Here is a 27792-nt window from a genome sequence, read left to right on the forward strand (position 1 = left end):
CAGCTGAACTTCCAACAGTCTTCAACTACTTAGGAGAGATGCCTCAAACAAATAAACTTTATTTTCATACAACAGGTCCAAGCAGACCAGGAAGAAGACTTACAGCTGAACCATGATGAACATATGGCCAAGTGTTTCTTCACCAGCCAGGAACCCCTGAGATTAGAATAAAACTCTACCCATAATTAACCCCCTAATCCAGCCTCTTTGCCAACAGCAAAAAAACAAATGAGATAGACTTCCTGAGAAGGGAGTATGTGGGTGATCTTGGATACAAAGGAATGGAAGGATGGGAGAAAGTAAGCCTCCCCATGAAGGAGGGAAGATGAACATTACAAAACAGACTAAGATCAGAAAACAAGACCCATTAGTGCCTTCAGGATAAATAAGAGACCACTCTAGCTACTCTGATGAAAGGGTGCCCCAGGCCTCCAGGGAGGGAGGATAAATATAAGGAACAGAAACATATAACCAGCTCTCTGCTTCTATATTCTGCACTAGACAACAGTGACCATGGCTTTGCTCCCATTTGTCAGACCTGACACGGGTCCTGGAGATGGGGAATCTGGCATGTCCCAGCCACCCTCACCAGAGAATGCATCCATGACAAACACAGGTCGATAATTCCTGAACTATTTCAAGTCATCCTACACTGTGGCCACTCAAGAACAGAATAAGCTTTGTAAAAAAGCTGCAAGTTTTAATTCAGGAAGTGAGTAAAAGTTCACAAGCAACCCACAACAGGTGCCAGTAGTTTGCTCCAAACCATCGGCCACACTTGAGGCAGAAGTTCAGGCTCTGCAGAATCACTTTGTCCAGTGCTTCCTGAGATGCTCTTTCAGCTGAGGAATGGAAGGCAGCAACTGCTGGCACTCGTGACAACGAAGGGGCAGCTTCAAGAGGTCAGGCATCCCATCTCGGACAGTCACTCTACCAGCCTTTTGTACCATCTCTATCACAGCTGTAGGCAAAGAAGAAAAGTTCAAATCTCTGCTACTGTGGAAAACCAATACAAGATACAAAAAAAGAAAAAGAAAACATGACTCCAATGCATATGCCAGGTATTCTAAAGCTAGTAAGCTTGAGGTGAGACTTCCTGCTGAGAAAATGAGCTTGATCAGATTCTAAATCTGAGCAATGTATAACACCTTTGGCATAATACATTCCTTCAGGACACATTCTAGGCAATCCATGTTACTGTGTCAAGAGCTTATCACAGTGCTTTACCCCTTAGTAAACGGTAACTGTCATCATTGACATCCCAGCAATACTGATGTTCCAAAAGTATACAGACCAGTAAATGTTTCCGTCTACAATATACACAGCCTTCCTTGTTAATTAACCACTCCTGACACAAGGCAGCCCCGAAGCTCCTGCCCAAGTGATGGCAGAAGAGATAAAGAACTGTTCAGAGGTTTCTCATCTATTAACTCCAGTAATTCTCACATTAAGTCCCCTGTTGTCACAATAAAACACTTTTTAACTCCAACATAATAGCTTTCTAGGTCCCCTAAGAAGGCTGCTCCCAGCAAAGTGGTAATTGTACTACAATCCAAATTATCCAGTTTATTTTTATAGGGCTCTCTCTACAGGGAATACAACCTTGTCCATGGGTTCTTGAGGCCAGGCTGCTATTTCAGGAAACAACTGAATCAAGTATAAGAACACCTGAGAAAATGAAACAAATGTAAAAACCAAAGAACACTGTTTACCTTGTGATTCTAGGAAGTATTCTGTATTGAAAGAATTCCAATGTTTTTTGTTTTTAAGGCAAGGAGAATCAAAATCCTGGCTGATCACATGAAGGTGTACATGGCTAGTTGAGAAAAAAAAATTACAATTTAACTCATTAAAAACTATAGTTTATTCAAAATGACAAACTAAAAAAGTATGAGTACATAAATATTGATAGTGAGTCTATTCAATTCAATTCAATTCATTCATTCATTCACTTAAGAATATTTAATATTCAATACGTATCTACTAGGGCCAAGCACTGTTCTAGGCACTGGGAATTTAGCAGTGAACAAAATAGAAAAAGCCTCTTCTTCTCTTATAGCAATTATATGCTAATGAGGGAAGACAAATAAATAAGCAAACAAATAAACAAGGAAAATTCCAATAGTTAACAATGCTAAGAAAAAATAAAAGAGGGAAATGGGAAAGAGAGGATCTATGGATAGAAGCTGCCTCTTTAGTTAGAGTGTTCAGGGAAAGCCTCTTTCAGGGAGTGACTTGCCCCAGGAAAGCAGCCAGGAAAGCAAGGTCTGCAGGAAGACTGTCTCAGGGAGTGGAGGGGCCAAGAGCAAGGGCCCTGAGATGAGACATACCTTGGTACAACCAAGAAACAGAAACGTAATACAGCCTGAATTGTTGGAGCCAAGGAGCAGTGATTAGGCAGGAACCAGATCATAAGGAGTTTTAAAGACTGGCAAGGGATTGCATTTTATTCTGTTTACACTGGGGAACCACTAAAGGATTTTAAGCAGGAGAGTGCTATTATCTGATTTATACTTTTTTATAACAAAAAACTTTATCAAATTATAATTTTTAAATGGATAGCTTAATTTAAAAATAGAACTATTTTATTATTCTTAAATTCATTCTTTCCAAAATGCACTTTATTTTTGCAATGATAAAACAAAAGGTTAAACTAAGAACTGACAAAGTAGAGGTGGCTTGGTACCAGTGGACCAAGCCTTAATATGGACATTTGAATGCTGTTTTCTGGCCGGGTGCGGTGGCTCACACCTGTAATCCTAGCTCTCTGGAAGGCCGAGGTGGGCGGATCGTTTGAGCTCAGGAGTTCGAAACCAACCTGAGCAAGAGTGAGACTCCGTCTCTACTATAAATAGAAAGAAATTAATTGGCCAACTAATATATATAGAAAAAATTAGCTGGGCATGGTGGCGCATGCCTGTGGTCCTAGCTACTCGGGAGGCTGAGGCAGGAGGATTGCTTGAGCCAGGAGTTTGAGGTTGCTATGAGCTAGGCTGATGCCACAGCACTCACTCTAGCCTGGGCAACAAAGTGAGACTCTGTCTCAAAAAAAAAAAAAAAAAAAAAAAAGAAAGAAAGAAAGAAATGCTGTTTTCTGTATTACATCAAAATGATTTGCAATAAAAAATTGGGTACTGCTGTGTAGAAGCTTGGGGAAAAAAAATTGGGACCTACTGTGGTAGCTCATGCTTGTAATCCCAGCACTTTGGGAGACTGAAGCGGGAGGACCACTTGAGCCCAGGAGTTCAAGACCAGCCTGGGCAACAAAGCGCAACCTTGTCTATATTAAAAATAACAATTTTTAAATATATTTTAAAAAAGAAGTTGGAAAAGGGGAGCAAAGGAGAGTAAAAAATGTCCTAAGGCCTTTCTATAGATATCTGATAAAATGCAAATTCAACATGACAAAATGTAGACTTTGCAATGGAGGTCTTAATATGTGCTAGAACAAGTGTACCCTAAGGAACCTACATGAAAACCATTTCCTTCTTTTTTTTTTTTTTTTTTGAGACAGAGTCTCACTTTGTTGCCCAGGCTAGAGTGAGCGCCATGTCGTCGGCCTAGCTCACAGCAACCTCAAACTCCTGGGCTCAAGCAATCCTGCTGCCTCAGCCTCCCGAGTAGCTGGGACTACAGGCATGCGCCACCATGCCTGGCTAATTTTTTCTATATATATTAGTTGGCCAATTAATTTCTTTCTATTTATAGTAGAGACAGGGTCTCACTCTTGCTCAGGCTGGTTTTGAACTCCTGACCTCGAGCAATCCGCCCGCCTCAGCCTCCCAGAGAGCTAGGATTACAAGTGTGAGCCACTGCGCCAGGCCTAACCATTTCCTTCTTATCCCAACAGAAAAAAATGGTACACACCTAAACAAAAAGTAGAACTTAATTGTAAGATGAGGACTGTAAACTATTTGCTATAGCCCATATATTTAGTTTGTTCAACAATTTCATTCATCATGTAACAGGAAAACAATATCGACAAGTAAGACTCAAAGACAAAAATATTTTCTATCAACCTCCATATGTAGTCCCAGCTATTCAGGAGGATGAGACAGGAGGACTGCTTGAGCCAGGAGTTTGAGGCTATAGCATGCTATGATCATGCCACAGTGAATAGCCACTATACTTCACTAGGCAACATAATGAGACCCTGTCTATAATTAAAAAAAAAAAATCTGATTTGTAGGAAAACTCGTTGGTTGGCTTAGTTTTAAAGCTAATTACAAAATCCATTTTCTTAATAGTCCAGACATTCTGCCAACTCTTCAAACTCTACAGAACTTCCATTGATTTCCCCATTCATTAGAGACAACAAATGGTATGGGTTCATCAGCACTATGGGTTTAAACTTGTAAGTACAATTCTTTTTACATTTGCCACATGTGAACAAGTCAGTCTGGGTTCCACTCATCTTGGCCATCTGGTCCTCTCTCATGGCTTCTTTGGTCAAGTTTTTCCATATCTCTTTGAGCTCATCACTAGCCACTTCCTTTGCCACCATTCTAGCAAGTAAGTCAGGAGGAATAATTCCACACAATACATTTTTCCTTAAATTTGGAATCTCTGCTTCTTTAAGATTTGATATCCTACTTCGTACTCTATTTTTTTATTTCATGTCTGTATTCCTTGTTTCTTGATATATAGCTTCCTCAATTTGAGATCCTAATTCATCAGCTCCAATAGTAGACATCGTTTGGAGAGCTGCGGCAAGTATCTCCCAACACTTTAACACAACAATCAGAATGAAAGGGTGAAACATAGTATTTTAAGCATTTGTCTCAGCCCTTCCGTTGTTTACATTGCCAATGGAGCTACTTTCTCCTCCTGTTTCAAGGCTATTCTGCAAAGTAATCGCAGGTTCTTTTTTCTTTTCTTCAAGGTCTTTCTCAGTTGATAGTAACTTTTTCCAGAATTTGATAAGAGACTTTACTAAAGACATAACTACTTCATCTGTACTCTGCTTGCCATTAGCATAACTGACATTCTGATTCTTGTGGGTTGTAACAATTCCAAGGTCCTGGGAATATTTTTGAACTCCATAAGCAAATCTAATGCTCCAGCCGCATTCTTCTGTACCATCTTGTCCATCTTCTTAGCAGTGTGGACCACCTCATCCTCCATGGCTCTGGCAGGTTTTCCCCATACCCAGCCAGCTGGAGACAAGAAGTGAGTGAAGCCAGGGCAGAGGAGATGGCAGGATGCAAGCCCCAGTGCTCAACAAGCCCCGCCACAAGCTCAGACCTAGGCCCTTCTTCACAAACCCAGCCCACGAGGGCAGCCTGATTTACACTCTTAAAAGATCATTCAGGCTGTTATGTGGAAAAAGAACTGTCGGATGGGCAAGGAGGGACAAAAGAAGACCAGTTAGGAGGCTATTGTAGCAGTCCAGGCCAGAAATGATCACAGCTTTGAGTAGAGCTGTAGTAGAGCAGAGCTGAAATGGCAAGCAGCAGTCCTATATTGAATATATTTTGGAATAGAATCACCCTGACTTACTAATGGACTGGATATTGACTTGGGGCAGTACCACTTACTGAGATGGAGAAGGTTAGGTGAAAAGCAGGTTTGGGGAAGAAAATCAGTTCTCTTTTAGACTTGTTAAACCAAGTAGAATGCCTCTTTACATAGCTTTCACTCTCAGAATAAGTAATATTTCACATTCCCACAATAAACAATCAAAACCAATCAGTATGTGTACAGAATTCAAAATAGAAGATAAGCAGTAACAAATAAGCATAATTGTATTACAAATGAATAACAGAACCAGACTAAAGCAGATAAGGAAGAAAATAACTAACCTAACTTTAGAAAACACTGTTTTGACTGGATACTCAAAGGCTAAAGACAAAATGACTGTACACAAACACTTGTCGCTCCCTGGTGGTCTAGTGGTTAGGATTCGGCGCTCTCACAAATACTGTATTCTAATTGGTAAATGTCTTTCTCACAGGAGTATCAGCTACCAATTCTGTAACTGTTTTATATGTATACCAAAATTGAATAAGTAAGTGAATTTATTGTAACTAATAAGAGCCAGGTTTCTGTTTTAAAGAAAGAATTTATCAAAAAGGAAAAAGGTTAATAAAAATGAACCTATAGAGTTGGACTGGAATCAGTATGAACTCACAGTTGTCAATATACATACAGAGGTAGATAGATAAATACAGAATTACAGATGTGTATGTGCCTGTGTGAGTTAGGCTCCAGATGTGTATTTCCTGGCTTCATCTGCTGAGAGGACCTAGAAGCAAGAACACCCTGGAATCACTTTTCTCATTACAGAAACCTAGTGCCCAACTCTGGGTTTATAAATACCATTCTCTAAAAAAGGGCCTTTGGAGCCCTCAAAAGAGGGCTCTTTCGAGAAGTGGTTCATTTCAGGGCTAAAATACAAAAAATACAAGATGAGTCTGGAATATCTTGTAAGGTCAGAAAATAAGGAAGTGCTCAAAAAAATGTCACAGGTATATCAGAGTGGCACAGGATGGGCAACATAGGGAGACCCCATATCTACGAAAAAATTAAAAAATTAGCTGGGCATGGTCATGCACACCTATAATCTCAGCTACTTGGGAGACTGAGGCAGGAAGATCCCTTGAGCTCAGAAGTTGGAAGTTTCAGTGAGCTATGATGATGCCACAGCACTCCAGCCTGGGATATAGAGCAATATAAGTAACTTTAACATTTGTACCCCCATAATACGCTGAAATAAAAAAGAAAAAAAAAGTTTTTCTTTCCAACAAATAAAATATTATTTTAAAGAGAAAAAAAGAAAAAAGACATTGTCTCTTAAAAAAACAAAGTGGCACAGGAGCCAACATAAAGAAGCTTCCAGTGACCAAAGATGGAACAATTTGAGCAACACAATAAATAATAATAGTATTGAAGCACAACCTATAGAATAAACATCCATGAGTTCATTCTAATTAATAATTGAATAAATAAACAATGAGGAACAAGGGACAGCTCTTCCACACATAAGAATTTCAATTAATAAATTAGATGAGGGAAGTATAAAATCACCATCTGGTAAATACCATAGTAATAACTATTGCAGGCAAGATCCACCAATAGATGCAAAAATCATTGGGTACACAAGTTTGTACAGAAACAGGATAGAAGTATAGTCTCAAAATATCTCCCTCAAGATATTCACGAATTCCAAAAAGCAAAACAGTAACTTTGAGTGTAGAAACCTGGCAAATATCACCTTAACAAAATGATCAAGGTTAACATCACCAGTAATAAACCATCTCAACATCATGCACCCCCTGATATAATGCATTGATAAGGACACAATCACAAATATCACTTCTATGGTATTTCTGGCAACAATAAAAAAAGCATAACCTCAATCTAATCGTGAAAAACATCCAAGAAATCCAAATTGAGAGACATCTTACAAAACAGCCAAGCCATACTTATGGAAAGTGCCAAGGTCATAAAAAGAAGTAGGAACTACAACAGATTGGGGAAGACTGGGGTTGACCAAAGAGAGACAACAAATATGTGAGACAACAATGTGAAATCCTGGACTGGGTCCAGGATATGTATGTAAACAGCAATGTGAGACCCTGTACTGGGTCCTGGAGTAGAAAAAGAACATTATAGGAAAACCAGGTGAAATTCACATAAGGTATATAATTTAGTCAGTGGTAGTGTTATGGAAGACCATTCCTCTGCTTCATACTTCATTTTTTTGTATTTTCTAAATCAAAAACATTACTTTTACAATAGGATAAATTATTTGCTTATTGTCTTTTCCTTTCTGTCATGTTTATTTATTCAAAATTACATCAGGAGTGAGCACACGCCAGGCACGGTGGTTCATACCTATAATCCTAGCACTTTGGCTGGGCGTGGTGGCTCACGCCTGTAATCCTTGCTGTAATCCTTGCACTCTGAGAGGCTAAGGCAGGAGGATCGCTCAAGGTCAGGAGTTCGAAACCAGCCTGAACAAGAACAAGATCCCGTCTCTATTAAAAATAGAAAGAAATTAATTGGCCAACTAAAAATATATAGAAAAAATTAGCCAGGCATGGTGGCTCAGGCTCATGCCTGTATCCCAGCTAACTCAGGAGGCTGAGGCAGAAGGATCACTTGAGCCCAGGAGTTTGAGGTTGCTGTGAACTAGGCTGACAGCACGGCACTCACTCTAGTCGGGGCAACACAGTAAGACTCTGTCTCAAAAAAAAAAAAAAAAATCCTAGCACTTTGGGAGGCTGAGATGGGAGGAATGCTCAAGCCAGAAGTTCAAGATCAGCCTGAGTAACATAGCAAGAGATCATCTCCACAAGAAATGGAAAAATTAGCTGGGTGTGGTGGCATGCTCCAGTAGTCCCAGCCACTCAGGAGGCTGAAGCAGGAGGATCACTTGAGCCTAGGCATTTAAGATTGCAGTGATCTGTGATGATGCCACTTGCACTCTAGCCCAGGCAACAGAGCAAGACCCTGTCTCAAAAGAAAAAAAAAAAAAAAGAGTGAGCATAAAAAGGTATGCAAGTGATAACTTTCCTTACTGCTCTTTTTGCTTCCCCCACACACCTGTCTCAGCTCTTGCTTTGAGCATTCTTTTTAGCACAACTGCATTCATTATATGAAAAAGGTATGGACACCATGATTATTATGTGAAGAAGAACTCAGGCTCAGTGGTCAAGGGCCCTGTTACTCTGGGCTCTGCATTAGGGAAACAGGATTATGGGTGACTTCTAATTTTTTTTTTTTTTTTTTGAGACAGAGTCTTGTCCTGTAGCCTTGGCTAGAATGCAGTCGCATCATCATAGCTCACTGCAACCTCAAATTTCCGAGCTCGAGCTATCTTCCTGCCTCAGCCTCCTAAGTAGCTAGGATTACAGCTGGGACTAGCCACCATGCCTGGCCAGTTTTTTCTATTTTTAGTAGAGACAGCATCTCCCTCTTGCTCGGTCTGGTCCTACTAAATTTTCAAATAAGGTTTTAACAATAAAAATATATATGTATTTTTAAAATAAGGTACAACATACATCCACCCTATGACTTAGCAGTTTCACTTCTAATTATTTACCTAAGAGGAAAAAATAATAAAGTATGTCCAGAATATATATAATAACACACATGAATCTCAAAATCATTATGTTGACCCTGAAAAGCTAGACCAAAATAAGAATATACATGTAGGATTCCATTTATATGAAACTCTTGAACAGAAAAAAATTACCTATGCTGAAGGAAATCAGAACAATGCTTGGTGGTTGAAGGGGGGTTGACTGGAAAGCGCCACAAGGGAACTTTCTAGGATAAGAGGATAGGTATGCTCTGTATCCTGATCAGATTGATAGTGATACAAATGTGTACATTTGTAGGCTGGGAGCAGTGGCTCACACATGTAATCCTAGCACTCTGGAAGGCCAAGGCAGGAGGATTGCTTAAGGCCAGTAGTTCAGACCAGCCTGAGCAAGAATGAGACCCTGTCTCTACAAAAAACAGAAAAGTCAGCCAGGCACGTAAGCACATGCCTATAGTCCCAACTACTTGGGAGGCTGAGGCAGGAGTTTAAGGTTGCTGTGAGCTATAATGACACCACTGCACTCTAGCCGGGTCGACAGAGTAAGAGTCTGTCTCAAAAATAAATAAATAAATAATAATTAAAAAAATGTGTACATTTGTGAAATGTGATCAAACTACATATCTTATTAAGCACTTTATTGTATGTAAGTTATGCCTCAGTTTAAAAGACAGAATATCAATGACGGAAAAACGTGACAGAAAAATTTCATTTGGTTAAAGTAGCCAGTCATCTAAGTTGTGATTATCCACCTAAATAAAATGTAAATGTTGGTAGTTAAAAAAAAATTACTGAAGAAAATCCTGTCACTTGCTGCAAGATGAATGAACCATGAAGACATTATGCTAAGTGAAATAAGGCACTCATACAAGGACAAATATTGTTTGATTCCATTTACATGAGGTACCTAGAATAGTTAAATTCATAGAGACAGAAAGTAGAATGGTGGTTACCAGGAGTTGGGGGAGGGAGGAATGGGAAATTATTGTCTAATGAGTACAGAGTTTCAGTTTGGGAAGATAAAAAAAGTTCTGGAGATGGATGGCAGTGATGGTTACACATTAATACGAATATACTTAATGTCAAAGAACTGTACACTTAACATTGGTTAAAATTTTTATGTTACGCATATTTTATCAAAGTTTTTTAAAAACAAGGTAAAAACTCTAAAATCTAGTCTTATCATCTTATTGCTTGGATCAAAGGAACTGTGGAGATCTGCCTTACCTACATTCTTTGAAAAGAATGAATCATTTCTTTCCAAATCCTTCTGGGTATAAGCCAAAGGAAAACACTCTACACTTTTTTCTCATTTTATTTCAAATCTTAGATCTAGTATGCTCTCATTACAGAAATCTATGATGTTTGCTTCCTTTAGAGAAATGGGCCTTAATCATTTTGGGGTTACAGATGACTTTGAAGAATCTGATAAAAGCCACTGATCACTATTCTCCATTGAAGGGTAATGAAGCTGCTTCATTTAGTTCATATGTTAGGCTCTCAAAAGTTTTTATTTTGAGAGGAACAAGGAACCATATGTGATTGAATTACAGGCAGATGGAGGCAAGTCAGGAAGAGGTGTGGAAGCTTCTGCCCACCTGCCTTGGAAACATCCCACCCTCCTCCTCTGGGCCTCAGGGCAATCACCACACTCAGCAAGCCCAGGCTGAATCTATCTGCCCACCTAGACAGAACCAGGAGGCACCAGCACTACCCATGCAGCTTACCTCATACTAGGAATGGCGTGGTAGCCCATTCGGAAGCGGAGTTTGCTGGACCCAGCAAAATCTGCAATCACCTTTTCTCCCACAGTGTGCATGTGTTTGAGGAGTTCAAGGTGTTCCCTGGTTACAGCCTTCAGACTGGAAATGGAGGCCCATGGTAAGACCAGCCAGTGATGACGGGCCTTAGGATACTTATCCTTAATCACCACCACATGCTCATCTTTGTAAACCTAGCAGAAGGGCACGAGAGAAAGAAACAGACATCTGCTAAGAATCTTCTGTGTGCCAGGTGCTGTCATAGTCATTAAGTCACTGAATTCTCACAACAATCTTATGCAAATGGTTTTAGTATCCCAGTTTTGAGAGATGAGAGAGCACTGAGACTCAGATAAGTTGAGTGTCTTACACAAGTCACATAGTAAGTGGGAAACCTGGGATTCCAACCCAGATCAAGTTGACTCCAGAGTCTGTTTTCAACCACCACATTATACAGAATACACAGAAAATGCAGAGAACAAAATAGTTCCCAAGGATCTGCTATAAAAAGCTCTACAAGCATAGATTCAAATGCATCCTTCTCCACTCTAACATAGCAGACTGTGTGACACATACACACATGTTCTGAGGAGCCCTATCAGAACCAGCCCCTTGTTAACCAGGATGTATTCAAAGCTGAACTCAAAGGCTTCTCCAAGGATGACACATGATTATTAATCCCAGGGCAGTGCAGCACTACAGTCACAATACATTATCTCTGATGCTCCCTTGGAAAGGACCACACTGAGGTTAACACACTTCCCTTAATAATACTCAGATGTTTAAAAGGGACAAGGCAGAGGGGATATTCATTTGAAGAACTTAGCTTTCCTCCAAAGAATTCCAGTTGCTACCTTATTATCACTGGGAAAAGCCACTTGTTTTCACAGAATAGCCCAATAAAATGAATTTTATTCTGAAGGACTGATAACCTTTGATTTCATTTGTAATCGTGACCTCTGTGGAATGGTCATTTACAATATGAAATGTACTTAAATTTCAAAATTTTATTCTGACCTGCATTTTGGGGTCCTGCATAGATATCTTCAAGCCTTGACTCCAATGGCCTAGTGATTCCTAAACAAAAAAAAGGGCAACGTAAATTACAAAGCCAATAATTAAATTTGGCAATAGTTAATTATATGATAGCAAAGTACAACCAAACTTGGAAATAAGATCGTTTTTGAGAATTTTTTTCTTTTTTTTTTTTTTCACTTCAGCATATTATGGGGGTACAATTTTTTTTTTTTTTTGAGACAGAGTCTCACTCTTTGCCCCAGGTAGAGTGCCGTGGTGTCAGCCTAGCTCACAGCAACCTTAAACTCCTGGGCTCAAGCAATCCTTCTGCCTTAGCCTCCCGAGTAGCTGGGACTACAGGCATGCGCCACCATGCCCAGCTCATTTTTTCCATATATTTTTAATTGGCCAGTTAATTTCTTTCTATTTATAGTAGAGAGGGGGTCTCACTCTTGATCAGGCTGGTTCTGAACTCCTGACCTTGAACGATCCTCCCGCCTCAGCCTCCCAGAGTGCTAGGATTACACGCATGAGCCACCACGCCCAGCCTGCTTTTAAGAATTAAACTGGACCACCTTTACTTCAATCCATTGCCTTTTAGGACCATAAGCCCCCTCCACTGCCTTCCTATATTCAGAGCTGGTTGTCTAGACAAAAACCATAAATGCCAGAGCATGAGTCGTAACTTCTTTGCCTTCTCACACTACAACTACAGCCTGACTGAGTTCCACTTTGACAACAGCATGTGAATTACTATATGATCCATAACAACCTTCTACAGCTATATAAACAACTGACCCATTTTAGTTGTTCAATGTAAAGTACACTGCCATTATTGCCCTACCTTCAAGTGGCTCACCTCAGGAATTCAAGAGAAAAGCACATAAAGGGACAGTCATCCAAGTGATTATCATGCCACAAACAAGTGACTCTTTCATCATGTTTAATAACCTCTCACACATGCCTGGGCTTTACAGTGTACAAACAATTAACCAGTCATTATATCTCATTTATCTCCACATCACCTACCAATCGCACTTACCCTCACCTTTTTGGTAGGTGCATCTTTCTCCTTCTTTGCGGGCACAGAGCATTGGCTCAGGCTGCTCCCAGGTTTCAGCCCTGTCCCAGGCTCAGCTTCCTGGGCAGCATCCCTTTCTATAGAATCACTGTTGCCTGATCTCTTTCTCTTCCTGTGTGTTTCCAGGCCAGGGCACTCTGCCTCTTCTTCAAACTCTACAATATATGGATAAAGTTCATTCACCATGTGGAGAACCTGGCCAGGCTGCAGCTTCAACTCTTGGTCCTTCCCAATTATGACTGAGTCAATGCTGGTGGGATTGACCCCTACCTAAAAGACAAATAACCAGAAAATAATTATAATAATGGCAATAACACCAATAGTAATATAGACATTGCTAGGTTAACCACTTACTATATGCCAGGCATCTTGCTTATTGTTCACCTATATTACTCCATCACTTCCACACAAGACAGAGAAGCCTTCGTTGGCTGGGACAGACACTCTGAAGCCAACAGCATAAGAAATCAAGTATAAATTGGAAATCCAAGTTACAAACACACATACCTGCTTTACCTTGACATATCCCTTGTTACACTCTGCTTTCAATTGCACTGAAAGAGATTGGAAAAAGTTAAATACAAATGTAACAAAGAACCAAGCACTTGCTCCCATTTTCCCTAAAGGACAAAGGAGTCTCACTGCAGGAGACAGCTAGAAAGATGTCTCCTCACAGACCTGTGAGCAATTGCCTATCATGCAGGTGGCTGGGGCTCCAAATCCCACCAATCTCTAAGAGCTTCAAATCCTTCAATAAAATATCCAACTGCATACAAGCTCCCTTAGCTATTGCTAATATCCTCATGAAGCAGCTTCAGTTAATCCTCACAAGTTTCCCTATTCCAGAGCCTTGGCCAGCTCAGGAACACAGACTCTGCAGCCAGGAAAGACAACCCATTTCTCTCGTAAGCCCTTGGCTCAGGATGAAATCAGGCTTCTACCAGTATTAAAAAAAAAAAAAAAAAAAAAAAAAAAAATCATCAGATACCTTTGACAGAGAAAAAGGTAAAAGATATTTTCCTAGAAAACAGAAATTCAGCTGGCCTTGGGTACGAGTAGAAAGAATGTTCTAGAAAGAAGACTACAGAGACAGCACAGTCTGAGCATGTGTGAGAAGCAGTAACATTAAACACTCCTGTTCTGATAAATGAGCAAAGTATCCACGGTTGAGACAGAGAGCACAGAAGAAACACCACAGCTACTCACCAGGAAGGAGAGACTGTTACACATATATGCCTCTCCAGTTGCTGTTGTGAGAAGGGGAACAGAGAGGGAAGCAGCTGCTACTTCAGCATCTTGGGCCTAGACAGCTCAAGCATGGCTTTTTTTTCCCCACTGCAATTAACTCATGTAAGAAAGACCATAACTAGCGCTACAGACTCCAACTTCTTAAGTCTAGAACACTTGGGAAACCCTGCCATTGGGGTCCCACTGCAGGCAGCAGTGAGCATGTCCAAAGTTTAAGGAAAAACAAGGTAAATCCTTTTTCCCTGAAGGCAAGGATTTTCATTTCATTAAACCCTAACAAAAAAAAAAAAAAAAGAGCTAGGCCGGGCACAGTAAGGTGGGTGGATTGCTCAAGGTCACAAGTTAGAAACCAGCCTGAGCAAGAGCGAGACCCTGTCTCTACTATAAATACAACGAAATTAATTGGCCAACTAATATATGTAGAAAAAATTAGCCAGGCATGGTGGCGAATGCCTGTAGTCCCAGCTACTCGGGAGGCTGAGGCAGAAGGATTGCTTGAGCCCAGGAGTCTGAGGTTGCTGTGAGCTAGGCTCACACCACGGCACTCACTCTAGCCTGGGCAACAAAGCGAGACTCTGTCTCAAAAAAAGAAAAACAAAAAAAACCAAGAACTGGATGCCATAGTCTTATAATGATATTACCCTCTGTGTGAGGCAATCTATAAAGAATGGCACCATCCCATCCTTTCTCATACATGGTTCTCTACATGGTTTCACCTGGCGACTCCAGCTTATCTGTCTTGCTGCCCAGTGGGCAATCTCCCTGGGTAAAGCAGGGTGCGGGATGCAATTCCACCATCCCATGGTAACAGGGTAGAACCCGTCTGCTACCAACCATCACCCACCCTGCCTTGAATGTTACCACGTTGGGAGGACAGAATCAGGAATAGTGCCTTGGGGCTTGCTAAAGGAGCTCAGTTCCTGAGTTTTATTTTTGGCATACATTAGGTGTCCTATCAAGAGCACACAGGAAATGTGCATCTTTGGTTATCACTATCTTACAGAACCAAGCACAGTAATCTCCACATTCCTATGACCAGTTACCTTGTTGACGAGAACATTTCTTATCAGCGATCTTGGTCTCTGGGCCACGCCCAATCACAACTGCTTCCAAATGGGGCAGTTTGATTCGCTGGTGTTGGTTGTCCTGTCTCACCAACCAGCACACCCGCATCTTCACTATGAAAGACAAGAGAATTACTGGAAAAATAGATCCACTAGCACAAGTTCCCCAGGGCCACCCCCCAACACCACCACACATGTGATTTACCAACTGTTCATCTTGAGGCAAGTGACTTCATTTCCCTAGTCTTAATTCCTCACCTATAAACCATAATGACAGGACTCAAGAGGCTGCTGTGAGGATTAAATATGATGATGTGTTTAAGTATTTATCTCCCTGTCTGAACCATGCTAAGCAACCAAATATTTGTTACACATTGATTGATATACTCTATGTGCTGGACATTAGGCTACATGCTAAGGGTCAAACGGGACATAAAACGGGGACATGGACCCTATTCTTGAGGGGCTTGCAGTGCAGTGAGGCAGATTCATATTGAAATATAATTTGTTTAGCCTGTAATCCTAGTACTCTGGGAGGCTGAGGCAGGCAGATCGTTCAAAGTCAGGAGTTCAAAACCAGCCTGAGCAAGAGTGAGACCCGTTTCTACTAAAAAGAAATTAATTGGCCAACTAAAAATATATAGAAAAAATTAGCTGGGCATAGTGGCACATGCCTGTAGTCCCAGCTACTCAGGAGGCTGAGGCAGAAAGATTGCTTGAGCCCAGGAGTTTGAGATTGCTGTGAGCTATACTGACACCATGGCACTCTAGCCCGGGTAACTGAGTGAGACTCTATCTCAAAAAAAAAGAAATATAATTAGTTTAAGTGGCCTGTGGAAGGTCCAAGCTTGGGTCAAGCTGAGAGAGAGAGAGAGAGAGAGAGAGAGAGGATAGATAGACACACACACACACACACACACACACACACACACACACACACACACGAAGCTCAGGAGAGAGGAATTGACTAAATGTATATATTTGAGAGTCACCAATATGTCACAGAAGCTGGGGCAAAGAAGGATGAGATCACCCAGGGAGGCATAAAAGGGAATTATGGGCAGGGACAGGACTAGATTTTTGGGATGCCTCCTTAGACTCTAGAACCTTATCAATGCTCAAGCCTCTAGCACTTCTCTCCCAGGAACGTTGTCTATAGTCAAGGCAGCACTTATGTCCTCTGTGCAAGTTTTGTGTCCATAAACAAAGAAAAAAGAAGCCCAATTTTTAAAAATCAGAGTTTCATTACCACCTGGAAAAACAAGACCATGTAAAGTACATTGAGCAAATGAGAGCTGAGGAGGTACTGTTAGGGTGGAATGCCTGGTAAGTGCTCACCATGTGGCTGGATCAAAAAATAATAATAATAATAATATTGAAAGAGAAAGATTTACATCTCTTTTCTATCCATTCAGCTTCCTTCAGAAGTTGTGCAAAACAGAACTGCTACAGGGTGCCTATTAGTGAGAGAACTCATAGGATGAATCTTTAACCTTTACTGGGGAAATTGTGGGATTAGGTATTTTCCTGTTATTTTTGCAAGGCCACTCCTTTCAGTACAAATTCATGGGAAATGGATTGGTGTGAGTACATGCATGCTAAGTAGGTAAAGTCCTTCCTAGTCAGGAAGGCTTCCAGAAACCACCCAGGAGAAGACCTGGAGCCAAAGGGACTGACAAAAAACAAAAAGAAGTGGGAAAGGCATTGCATTTTAAAAAACACAAGTGGCAGCACAGATTTCAGCAATGGCAAGCCATGAGTCCAGGAGCAGAAAGCAGACTTAGTTGGCTAAACCAGAGGAGCTGCCCCAGAGTAAACAAACAAACAAACAAAAAATAGGCAGAGGTGTTGAAAGAACACTAGGCTGAAGTTTAGATTCAACGTAATCAACAGGAGACAAATGCCAGGTTTTGAACATCTCAGTAAGATGAAACAAGAGAATTAAAAGAATACATTGCCAACAGCTGTGTGTAGGCAGTCTAGAAGTGGAGAAATCTATAGTCAGATATTAGTCAGGAGACTGTTAATATAATGTGGACCAGAGAGGTCCATAAGGCAAGTTCAGCAGGTTTCTGTGAAAGTGTTGATGCAAGAGCATTAAAAGTCATCTGTAAATCTAAAATCCTAAACCTGGAGCCTAGGCTGGGTGTGGTGGCTCACGCCTGTAATCCTAGCACTCTGGGAGGCCGAGGTGGAAGAATCGCTTGAGCTCAGGAATTTGAAACCAGCCTGAGGAAGAGCAAGACCTGTCTCTACTAAAAATAGAAAGAAATTAGCTGGACAACTAAAAGTATATAGAAAAAATGAGCCGGGTATGGTGGCCCATGCCTGTAGTCCCAGATACTCAGGAGGCTGAGGCAGAAGGATTGCTTGAGTCCAGGAGTTTGAGGTTGCTATGAGCTAGGCTGATGCCATGGCACTCTAGCCCAGGCAACAGAGTGAGACTCTGTCTCAAAAACAAACAAACAAACAAACCTGGAGTCTCAAATCATAATGCTACAGCCAGGCCCCACTTTAAAATGCTATGTGTTCTGAGGGACATCTGTTTGCACTTGTTGGAAACTAATGAAAAAGCATGTAATGGACTGAGAAGTGAGGTATGTCTTCATTAGGCACTGGGAAATAAGTCATGTGCTCACTGACTACTCATGCTGACAATAAGAGAAGCCAGAAGAGAGCACAGTTTGATAGGAGGGACAAGGAGGAATCCAATGGGGAGTGGAGAGCACGGCTGACTGGCGCACAGTAATAGGAACTACCCCTCCTGCCCTCCACAAACACAAGCACACACACTTTACTACCCCAAAGTTCTCAAGTTAAGATGCTCCTATTTACTGTTAGGTTTGTTCTGAGTGAGAACCCGAAAAGTATGTATAGGATGGAATGTAGTTAATGGAAAACTTAGGCTTGTGAAACAATAGCTGCAGGAATCTGGAGAGTCCGGAGGTTGTAAATCTAACTCTGATCTCAGACAGTTGCAGCAATGCTGGCATTCCTATCCCTGCTGATAAGGACCAAGCTACCTCGCCCCCAGTTATGAAGGATGAGAACAACACAGGGGTCCCAGAAACTGGCTGTTTGAGAAGAATTTATTACAGCAGCTGTTCTGGCCCAGTTGCTCACTCCCCCAGAAAAAACCCATTATAAAACCCAAGGCTTTCCCCTCCCTTGTGGTGGATGCTGTTTTAGGCCTCCACCCATCTGTGCCCAGATGCTCAAAATAAACAGCATTTTGCTATGCCTGAGGCTACATGTGACTCCCTCTCGGATCCGGACCTAAAATTTGCTACCCCCTGAGAAGCTGAAGCAGTGACTGCATAATTATTATGCGACTAACTTTAAACAATAGCTTTGCCCTTTTCAATCTCCAGTTCCAACTTCTAAGGAATGGAGTGTTTTAGAATACAGTGAGTACAGAAGGATGGGTATTCCTGAATCTTCAATCCATTCCCTCCAGTGAACTTCATAAACTGGAAACTCTATGATAGCAGAGGTCGTGCCCATTTTTGCTTATCAATATATCGCTAGCACTTAATACAATATTTGGCATACAGCAAGCATACAATAAACATATGCAAGTGAATGATAAGATGATAACCCTATCCAGGTTCTCTTTCTTTTTTTCTCTCTTACCCTCCTTCTTGGGTTCTTCTTAAGTTGGAGTGCTCTGCTCTCCCCTTTGAGCAATTCCATACATCCTCACATGTAGATGGTGAATCCCAATTCTCTATCTTTCAGCTGTATACCTTTCATTCCAGAGTTGTGGGAATTGGTCAAAAAGAAATTCTGATTTTTTTTTTTTTATTTTTGAGACAGAGTCTCGCTTTGTTGCCCAGGTTAGAGTGCTGTGGCGTCAGCTGAGCTCACAGCAACCTCAAACTCCTGGGCTCAAGCACTCCTCCTGCCTCAGCCTCCCGAGTAGCTGGGACTACAGGCATGCGCCACCATGCCCGGCTAATTTTTTCTATATATATTAGTTGGCCAATTAATTTCTTTCTATTTATAGTAGAGACGGGGTCTCACTCTTGCTCAGGTTGGTTTCGAACTCCTGAGCTCAAACAATCTGCCCGCCTCGGGCTCCCAGAGAGCTAGGATTACAGGCGTGAGCCACCATGCCCAGCCTAAATTCTGATTATTTCTTAAAGAACCCAAGAGATCTGATACCAAAGATCAGAAATCTGATAACCTGGAACAGTGCTGTACAATGGAATTTTTTGCTGTCAACTCAAATAAATGACTGAAGCAAAATCTCAATCAATGGAGGTTTTATTAAGCCAAGATTTTGAGGAGGCACCTGGGAAAAAACACAAACTGCAGACAAGCTGTGGCTGTTTTTTCCAAAGAGATTGTTGGAAACTTCAGCATTTTAAAAGCATATATAGAGAAGGAAAAAGGTGATGAGGTAGTGGCTACATTCTTGTGAGGCCCCAGAAATCTACATTTTACATAAAATAAGGGAATGAAGGAAGCATCAACTATTTAGATGAGCCTGGGTAGAAGGAACAATGTTTGATTGTCTTGTCTCTAGTTCTGTTACCTGTAAGATAAACTTGTAATTCATTATTATTGTGGACTCTGGATAGGCTTCCATTTTAGGTGCTGGACATAGGTATAATTTGCATGTCCTTGCTTATGGGAGGTTGGCAAGAAATTTCCTTAATGAATGATCTGCGGGGCCAGCTCTTCACAGGTGCTTGCGGCTGTGATTTTCTTTTTACACTCTCCCCTGTTCTTCAAAATCTTCTGGAGAAAGCACTGTAGAAGGCCTGAGTTCATGGTCATATTATCATTATTGTTTTAATTTCATGTTACTATGAAGGTTCATTTTTAAGAGACCATGTCTCTCAGAGGAGAAAAAATTTAAGAAGGATCAATGTTGGCCAGGCATGGTGGCTCATGCCTGTAATCCTAGCTCTCTGGGAGGCCGAGACGGGAGGATTGCTCAAGGTCAGGAGTTAGAAACCAGCCTAAGCAAGAGCTAGACACCGTCTCCACTAAAATAGAAAGAAATTAATTGGCCAACTAAAAATATATAGAAAAATGAGCCGGGCATGGTGGTGCATGCCTGTAGTCCCAGCTACTCAGGAGGCTGAGGCAGAAGGATTGCTTGAGCCCAAGAGTTTGAGGTTGCTGTGAGCTAGACTGACACCACGGCACTCTAGCCCGGGCAAACAAAAAAAGAAAGAAGGACCAATGTCAAAAAACTGTAGGTAAATAAAACTCAAAAATGATGGACAAAGCCAGAATCCAATAATGAGTTTACTTACTATAAATTTTTTGAAACCATTTTCTTTCTCTAGTTTTTCATTGCAATGATGGAAATGTTCTAAACCTGCATTGTCTAATAAGGCAGACACTACCAAGCATCTAAAATGTAGCTAATGCAACAGAAGAACTGAATTTTTTACTTTATCTTATTTAATTTAAATTTAAAGTTAAATAACTACATGTGGCTAGGGGCTACCATAATATCCATCACAGTCCTGGAAACTTGCCCAGCCCTGATCAATCTCAGATTCCTAAGGCTTGAAGTTAAGACCCTCATACTCTAAACTCACAGTGGTTACTTATTTCACCTCCCATTCCTCTTCACAGAACTAGTCCCACTTGTCCTTCCCTCTCTCCTCCTTCTACCAAATACAAATACATACAGGTCTACTTCACTTTATTGCACTTCACACTTTTGTTATGCTTCACAGATATTGCACCTTTTACAAACTTAAGGTTTATGCCAACCCTGCCTCAAGCAAGTCTTTCAGCACCATTTCCCAACAGCATGTGCTCACTTCATGTCTCTGTACCACATTTTGGTAGTTCTCACAATGTTTCAAACTTTTTCATTATTATGATATCTGTTATGGTGATCCACAATCAGCAATCTTTGATGTTACTGGAAGAAAATGCCATCTAGGACTTTCAATAACTAGAAAGGAGTCAATGCCTGGCTTCCAAGCTTCAAACTAGGCTAGGGGCTAATGTAGCTGGCGGTGACTTTAAGTTGATGTCAATCTTCATTTACTATTTTGAAAATCCTAGGGCCCTTAAGAATTATGCTACATCTACTCTGCCTGTGCCCTATAAATGGAACAACAAAGCTAGATGACAGAACAACTGTTTACGGCATGGTTTAATGAATATTTTAAGCCCTCTGTTGAGATCTGCTGCTCAGAAAAAAAAGATTCCTTTCAAAATATTACTGCTCATTCACAATGCACCTGGTCAACCAAGCGCTCTTATGAAGATGTAAACAAAAGAATTCGTGTGACTCACTTAATTGCAATATTAGCTTTGTTGCAATGGTCTAGAACTGAACCCACAATGTCTTTAAAGTATGCCTGTACATCCTTCAGGTATAATGCAGTGAAACATATCTCCCAAATAAGTCATTCTTGGAGGGTGAGACGGGGGTGTGGGGTAAAACCTTACCTATTGAGTACAATGAACACTATTCTGGTGATTAAAAGCCCTGACTTAAGCATTATACAAAGTATCCATGCAACAAAAACACTTGTACCCTCCTAATTAAAGAGTACGCTGAAACAGCCCACAGGCGCAGGAGGGAAGGATGGAGCAACGTCTGCCGAGAAATAAGCCGTGAGAGCATCATTCAAAGCACATCTTTAAAGAGTAGTAGCAGCCCGGGCCTAATGCCCACACTCGAGGCTTCCAGAGAGAGGAGATAGGCTGACAACTGCCTTACCTCGAGACGGCGGAGACCGATACATTCACGTTACTACGTCCGTGCCTCTCCACTTCCGGCGCTGCGGGATGATGTTAGAGAGACCGGCTTCAGGGCAACTAGTGACGTCACCAGTGCCTCTCCGAGGATTGGTTGAAAGGGTCTCGCCCATGCCTAGATCAAAAAGCGGCCCGCCCTCCCGGGCCCCAGTTCGGTTCTCACTGAGCTGTGGTTCAGGTGAGGTTCCTGGCAGTTGTCATAGTGGGGACGAGTTCTCTCAGCATCCCTCTGCCTGAGGGCCACTCGCCTGTCACTGCCTCGCAGTCTCTGAATTGAGAGAGACTTCAGGCAGCAATCTACTCGGTAGCCGTTTGCGGGCGGCCGTGCAGCCTCTTGGCACTCCCTTCATAAAGAAATGTTCACAACAAAGCTCACGGCCATCTTGCCCGCTGTAGGCAGTACCTGCTGTGTAGCATTACCGCCCTTTTCTAAATTTTGATCTGCTTTCTCTCTTTTGGAGGGAGAAAAGACTGGAGAGGCGAGAGGCAGGGGAATTGTAAAAGTTAGTGATGACAGAACGAAAACCTAGTGAAATATAAATTTAAATTTAATTCATATATCCAAAAACTTCCTGCAAGAACTGCAACATTGCCATCAGGCTTCCTCTGGCCCCAGGAGCCTTTTCTAACCACATACAGGCCAAAAGTGAGGGGATTTATACTCCTGGGAGGAGTATGCAAATGATGTTACATCATGAGTGGATAAACTTGTTTTCTCACCCCTGGGATGAAACAACTTTGAAGCATGTACTACACTGTCTCCGGTGCAAGACAGCCTCAGCTTCCCAGAAAGGTAACCTGCACTTTAATCCACCCTGTGCTGGGTTCCTTCCCATCCTTGTCTCACTTCTTCACTCCCATACTGGTACTTCTTGAGATAATCTCTAAACAGAACACTAGCACTCAAACCCTTGTGTCAGTGTCTGGTTCTGAGGGAATCCAACATAATGTACTTTTCCTATTTTCTAATGATATCATTTTATTTGCCTTTCTATTTATTTATTTATTTATTTATTTATTTATGAGACAGAGTCTCACTTCGTTCCCCAGGCTAGAGTGAGTGCCATGGCATCAGCCTAGCTCACAGCAACCTCAAACTCCTGGGCTCAAGCAATCCTTCTGCCTCAGCCTCCCGAGTAGCTGGGACTACAGGCATGCGCCACCATGCCCGGCTAATTTTTTCTATATATATTAGTTGGCCGATTCATTTCTTTCTATTTATAGTAGAGACGGGTCTTGCTCTTGCTCAGGCTGGTTTTGAACTCCTGACCTCGAGCAATCCGCCCGCCTCAGCCTCCCAGAGTGCTAGGATTACAGGCGTGAGCAACCTTGCCTGGCCTATTTACCTTTTTAGATTAGTTAATACCTCCTACTTCCCAAATTGTTTTTGTCATGGCACAAAGATAAAATTATAATATTTGCAGAACACAAGGGGGTATTTGAGTGGCTTGGGGGAGGTCTATGAGGAGCTTGGTAAAAAATGTTCATTATATTTTCTTTATAATTATATATAATAAGAAAAATAAGTTGGGCGTAGTGGCTCATGCCTCATCCTAGCACTCTGGGAGGCTAAGGCGGGAAGATTATTTGAGAGCAGGAGTTTGAGACCAACCTGAGCCACAAGTAAGACCCTGTCTCTACAAAGAATAGAAAAATTAGCAGGGAGTGGTGGCACACACCTGTAGTCTGACCTGCCAGGGAGGCTGAAGTAGGAGAATCACCTAAGTCCAGGAGTTTGAGGTTGTAGGGTGCTATGATGACACCACTGCACTCTAGCTGGGGGTGACAGAGCAAGACTGTCTCAAAAAAAAAAAAAAAAAAAAGAAAGAAAGAAAAATTAAAAAAACAAACTATTGGGGAAAATAATAACAATCTTGGCTAAATATCCAAATAAAACATTTTTCATGAGAAACTGAAACATGTTTCTGTGAATGCAACCTTTATGACATTAGGTCTTCTGATGAAATAGCTATACAATTTCTGATTAAGATTTTTTTTATAATCATCTTTTCAAATTCTTGGTAATCATACCTGTAATTGGCACACCAGTAGAGAAGTTCTGTTCTATACAACAATGTAAATATTATGATGTATCCATAAACTATACCCTACTATTTAAAACCTTCCACCTATAATTTACACTTTATTGTTTTCAAATCCTGCTTTTAGAACTGGATAACTTCTCCCACTATGTGCTATTTTCATACTTGACTCTCCCTCAAGGATTTAATTTCCAAGAATTTAGGGACAGTCATTGTAATCCCAAGTACTGACTTTCATATCATCAGTGGTTCATGGGAGAACTTTTATTTCATTTCAGCAATACTTATTTCTGTAAATAACAGAGGTTGTGGCAGTCTATCCCAAAATTTCTTACAAACATTAAGAAGAAAGACACAGGAATTCCTTCTAACTTATCCTGCCTTGCCTTCCACTATCTCTTCATTCTCAGACATATACTAGCAATACTGACTTCTTACCCTTTCTTCCACCCCAGTACATCAATCTATTCCTTGATGTTCATGCTCTTCCCTCTGGAATGTTCTTCTTTCTTTCCTCCCTAATTCATTCTTGCCCTCTCCAATCCAGTCACACTACAACTAGAGAAAATATTTCAAAACATAAATCTGATCATGTCACTCCCCTGCTTAAATCCTTTCATGGATTTCTACTGCTCATCCAATTAAGAATAAACTTGTTCAGTCTTAGTTTTAGAGAGGATCTGAGTTATCTAATCTTTTTTTTTCCTTTTTTTTTTTCTGTCTCACTTATGCTAGAAACAGTTATCTCTCTAATTGTATCTGTCACTCTCCTTACCTATCTATGTGCCCAAACACAGGGGCTTTGTTTCAATTTGTTGAACTTATTCAGTCAAGTTTCTTGGGTTGGAACCTAGAAAACCTCTCTGGTTACTTTAAACGTTGATGGGGCTGCCCTCTGTACCATCCCCAAACCATATTAATCCTATACTATCTAGATCCTCAACCTCACAATCATAGATAGACAATAGCGGTTCCCAGAACAAGAAGGCCTGGGATCTTGGCATTGTCAGATCTGTTCCTCCTACAGGTCTAGTGGAAGGGACCTGGCTGTAGGAAAACCACAGGGACACCTGCATCCCACATTCTCCAGGGGCTTGGCCTTCAGCCAGATGAAACCAAAGCAGCTCCAGCTCTGGTACATTTATTCATTTATTCAACTCTTTGAGCACCTTGCGTATCAGGCATCTTCTGGCAGCTGGGCTATCACAGTGAACAAAACAAACTTCCTACTTTCAAGGAACTTTAGACAGCATAGAAAGTGGTAAGGATATTTTTTGTATTGTGAAAGGGCTCTCCTGAGCACAGATCTGAGAGAAGACAGAAGTCATGTGGCTATCTGAAAACCATGAAATGATTTTAATCAGGAGAGTGACATATTTGAAAAAGAAATAACTCTTAATTATTTTACAGCATCAGGATCTTAAAGAAAGTGAATTGTTTTGCCCCATATCTTTTTGTCAGAAAAAACTTGATGAAACTCTCACGGAAATAGCTTCAATTTGCTGTAAACACTTTCTATGGGATCCCATAAACCCATGATATGACATCAAAATCTACTATGCAAGATTTTTTTTAGTATCTTCTTGCACATGGCAACAACTTAATTTTGTTTGAAAATTGATGTATTATGAATAAACTACAACAGCCTCAACAAAACGAACAAGAAAACTCAACTCAAGCAATGGCAGTTATGCAAGATCTTCTCTAATGCTTCTGACTGATTTATAAGCCCCATTGTTTTCCTACACCACACACTTCCATGATAGCATTTGTGTATGTATACTATATTATAAAAATATAACATATATAAAAAATATAAATAATGGATGTTAGCTAATAACATATTAATACTGGTTCATTAGTTCTGTCAACTGTACCATTTTAATGTAAATGTTAACAATACGGAAGACCGGGTACTGAATAACAGGAACCCTGTACTATTCTTGTAACTTTTCTGTAAATCTAAAACTATTCTAAAATAAAAAGTGTATTTAAAAAAATAATGGGGGAGGAGTGTTGGAATGGAGGAGAGAGCTCATAAAGAAGACTGAAACCATGTGTAATCAGAACAAATTGATGCCACTCAATATTTCCGGCCCCATTAGGCCTCACAGTCAATTAAAAACTAAATATTCCAAGAAATTTAAATTAATTTATGTAAATATTAAAATGGCATTTTAGTTAAGATTTCCATTTGTTCTTTCCAATATTTTCCTTTTCTTTTCTTTCTTTTTTTTTTTTTTTTTTGAGACAAGAGTCTCACTCTGTTGCCTGGGCTAGAGTGCCGTGGTGTCAGCCTAGCTCACAGCAACCTCAAACTCCTGGAATCATGAGCATGCAATCCTCCTGCCTCAGCATCCTGAATAGCTTGGGAATACAGGCACACGCTACCACACCCAGCTAATTTTTTCTATTTTTAGTAGAGACAGGGTCTCTGGCTCAGACTGGTCTTGAAATCCTGACCTCAAGTGATACTCCCTCTTTGGCCTCCCAGAGTGCTAGTATTACAGGCTTGAGCCATCACTCCCAGGTGTTTTTCTTTTTAATTTAAAGAAAAAGGCATAGCAGTTCTATTCATTCAAAACTAGACTCACATTTTCACCCACCTAATTCTGCTCCCACCATGGCTTTTCTTCTCCTCCTCTCTCTGAGCTCCCCGCCTCAGGAAGGGCATCCCCAACCATCCCATTGCTCAAACCAGAAAGTTGGAAGCCACTCCTTCTTCTTCACCTCTGGAGCCAGACACCATGACCTGCAAATTCCACCTCTGTATTAACATTTATATTTCCCTCCCTCTCCATTTCTATTGTATAGACCTCATCACTTCTGATCTGATCTCTCACCATAAAAACCTCATAAGGGCGGGTGTGGTGGCTCACGCCTGTAATCCTAGCACTCTGGGAGGCCGGCCGAGGCGGACAGATCCTTGGAATTCCAAGAGTTCCAGACCAGCCTGAGCAAGAGTGAGACTCTGTTTCTACCAAAAATAGAAAGAAATTAATTGGCCAACTAAAAATATATATAAAAATTAGCTGGGCATGGTGGCTCATGCCTATAGTCCCAGCTACTCGGGAGGCTGAGGCAGGAGGATCACTTGAGCCCAGGAGTTTGAGGTTGCTGTGAGCTAGGCCTGGGCAACATAGTGAGACTCTGCAAAAAAAAAAAAAAAAAAAAAATGGCATTTCACATTTTTTAATGTGAATTAGTCAAGAAAAATAGATTAGTATTAGACAAACTAGCTTGCCATTTGGAGAAAAATAAAACTCAGTTACTAATAAACCTTAGCCCTTACACATAAATAAATTCTAGATGGAATAAAAAATTAAGTCTAAAATGGAACAATGATGCCAGGCATGGTGGCACATGCCAGTAATCCCAGATACTCAGGAGGGTGAGGCAGGAAGATCGAATGAGCCCAGGAGCTGGAGGCCAATCTGGGCAACATAGAGAGATCCCGTCTCTTAAAAAAAAAAGAAGAAAGAAAGAAGAACAATGAAAGTACTAGAAGTAAACCTGGGAGAATTTATAATGTTGGATTGATGAAGTACTAAGAGGAGAAAGGAGGGAAAGAGGAAAAGGCCAAAAGGGAAAAGAGTCAAAATTTATCTACATAAAAATTAAAATCTTTACATGGCCCAAAAATATACACAGGTATAGATACTAAGTGAAAAGCTAACAATACATTACAGAATATAATTGCAACACATGATAGACTAACATCTATCTCTAATATAAAGGTATTATTACATATCATTAAAATAGTGAAGTTACACCATACAAAATAATACAAATGAAC

The 27792-nt window shown here is 40.9% G+C and overlaps 1 protein-coding gene and 1 pseudogene across 2 annotated transcripts; both read right to left on the reverse strand.

Moving 5' to 3' along the window:
• Nucleotides 1-679: 679 nt before the first annotated feature.
• On the reverse strand, nucleotides 680-21977 carry APTX (aprataxin). 2 transcript variants are annotated; one of them, XM_012770174.2, is made up of 8 exons: nucleotides 21917-21977; nucleotides 15196-15330; nucleotides 13412-13458; nucleotides 12872-13174; nucleotides 11824-11883; nucleotides 10774-11000; nucleotides 1713-1816; nucleotides 680-961 (listed from the first exon to the last, which is right to left on the reverse strand). In XM_012770174.2, the coding sequence occupies exons 1-8, from the start codon at nucleotides 21939-21941 to the stop codon at nucleotides 807-809; spliced, it is 1056 nt and encodes a 351-aa protein (XP_012625628.1). In that variant the 5' UTR covers nucleotides 21942-21977; the 3' UTR covers nucleotides 680-806. The 2 variants fall into 2 exon arrangements, with proteins under 2 accessions (XP_012625628.1, XP_012625627.1); XM_012770173.2 differs by having other exon boundaries at nucleotides 12866-13174.
• On the reverse strand, nucleotides 3659-10765 carry LOC142874289 (transcription elongation factor A protein 1 pseudogene; annotated as a pseudogene).
• Nucleotides 21978-27792: the final 5815 nt, after the last annotated feature.

Source organism: Microcebus murinus, chromosome 12 (assembly GCF_040939455.1).
Source record: "Microcebus murinus isolate Inina chromosome 12, M.murinus_Inina_mat1.0, whole genome shotgun sequence".
Classification (NCBI taxonomy): Eukaryota; Metazoa; Chordata; class Mammalia; order Primates; family Cheirogaleidae; genus Microcebus; species Microcebus murinus.

Coding starts and splice junctions, on each gene's coding strand:
- APTX (XM_012770173.2), bottom strand. CDS start 21,941: ATGTATCGGTCTCCGCCGTCTCGAG. Junction 11,001..11,823: donor TGCAGGACCCCAAAATGCAG/GTCAGAATAAAA, acceptor CCCTTCTGCTAG/GTTTACAAAGATGAGCATGT. Junction 962..1,712: donor ATACTTCCTAGAATCACAAG/GTAAACAGTGTT, acceptor CTTTGCCTACAG/CTGTGATAGAGATGGTACAA.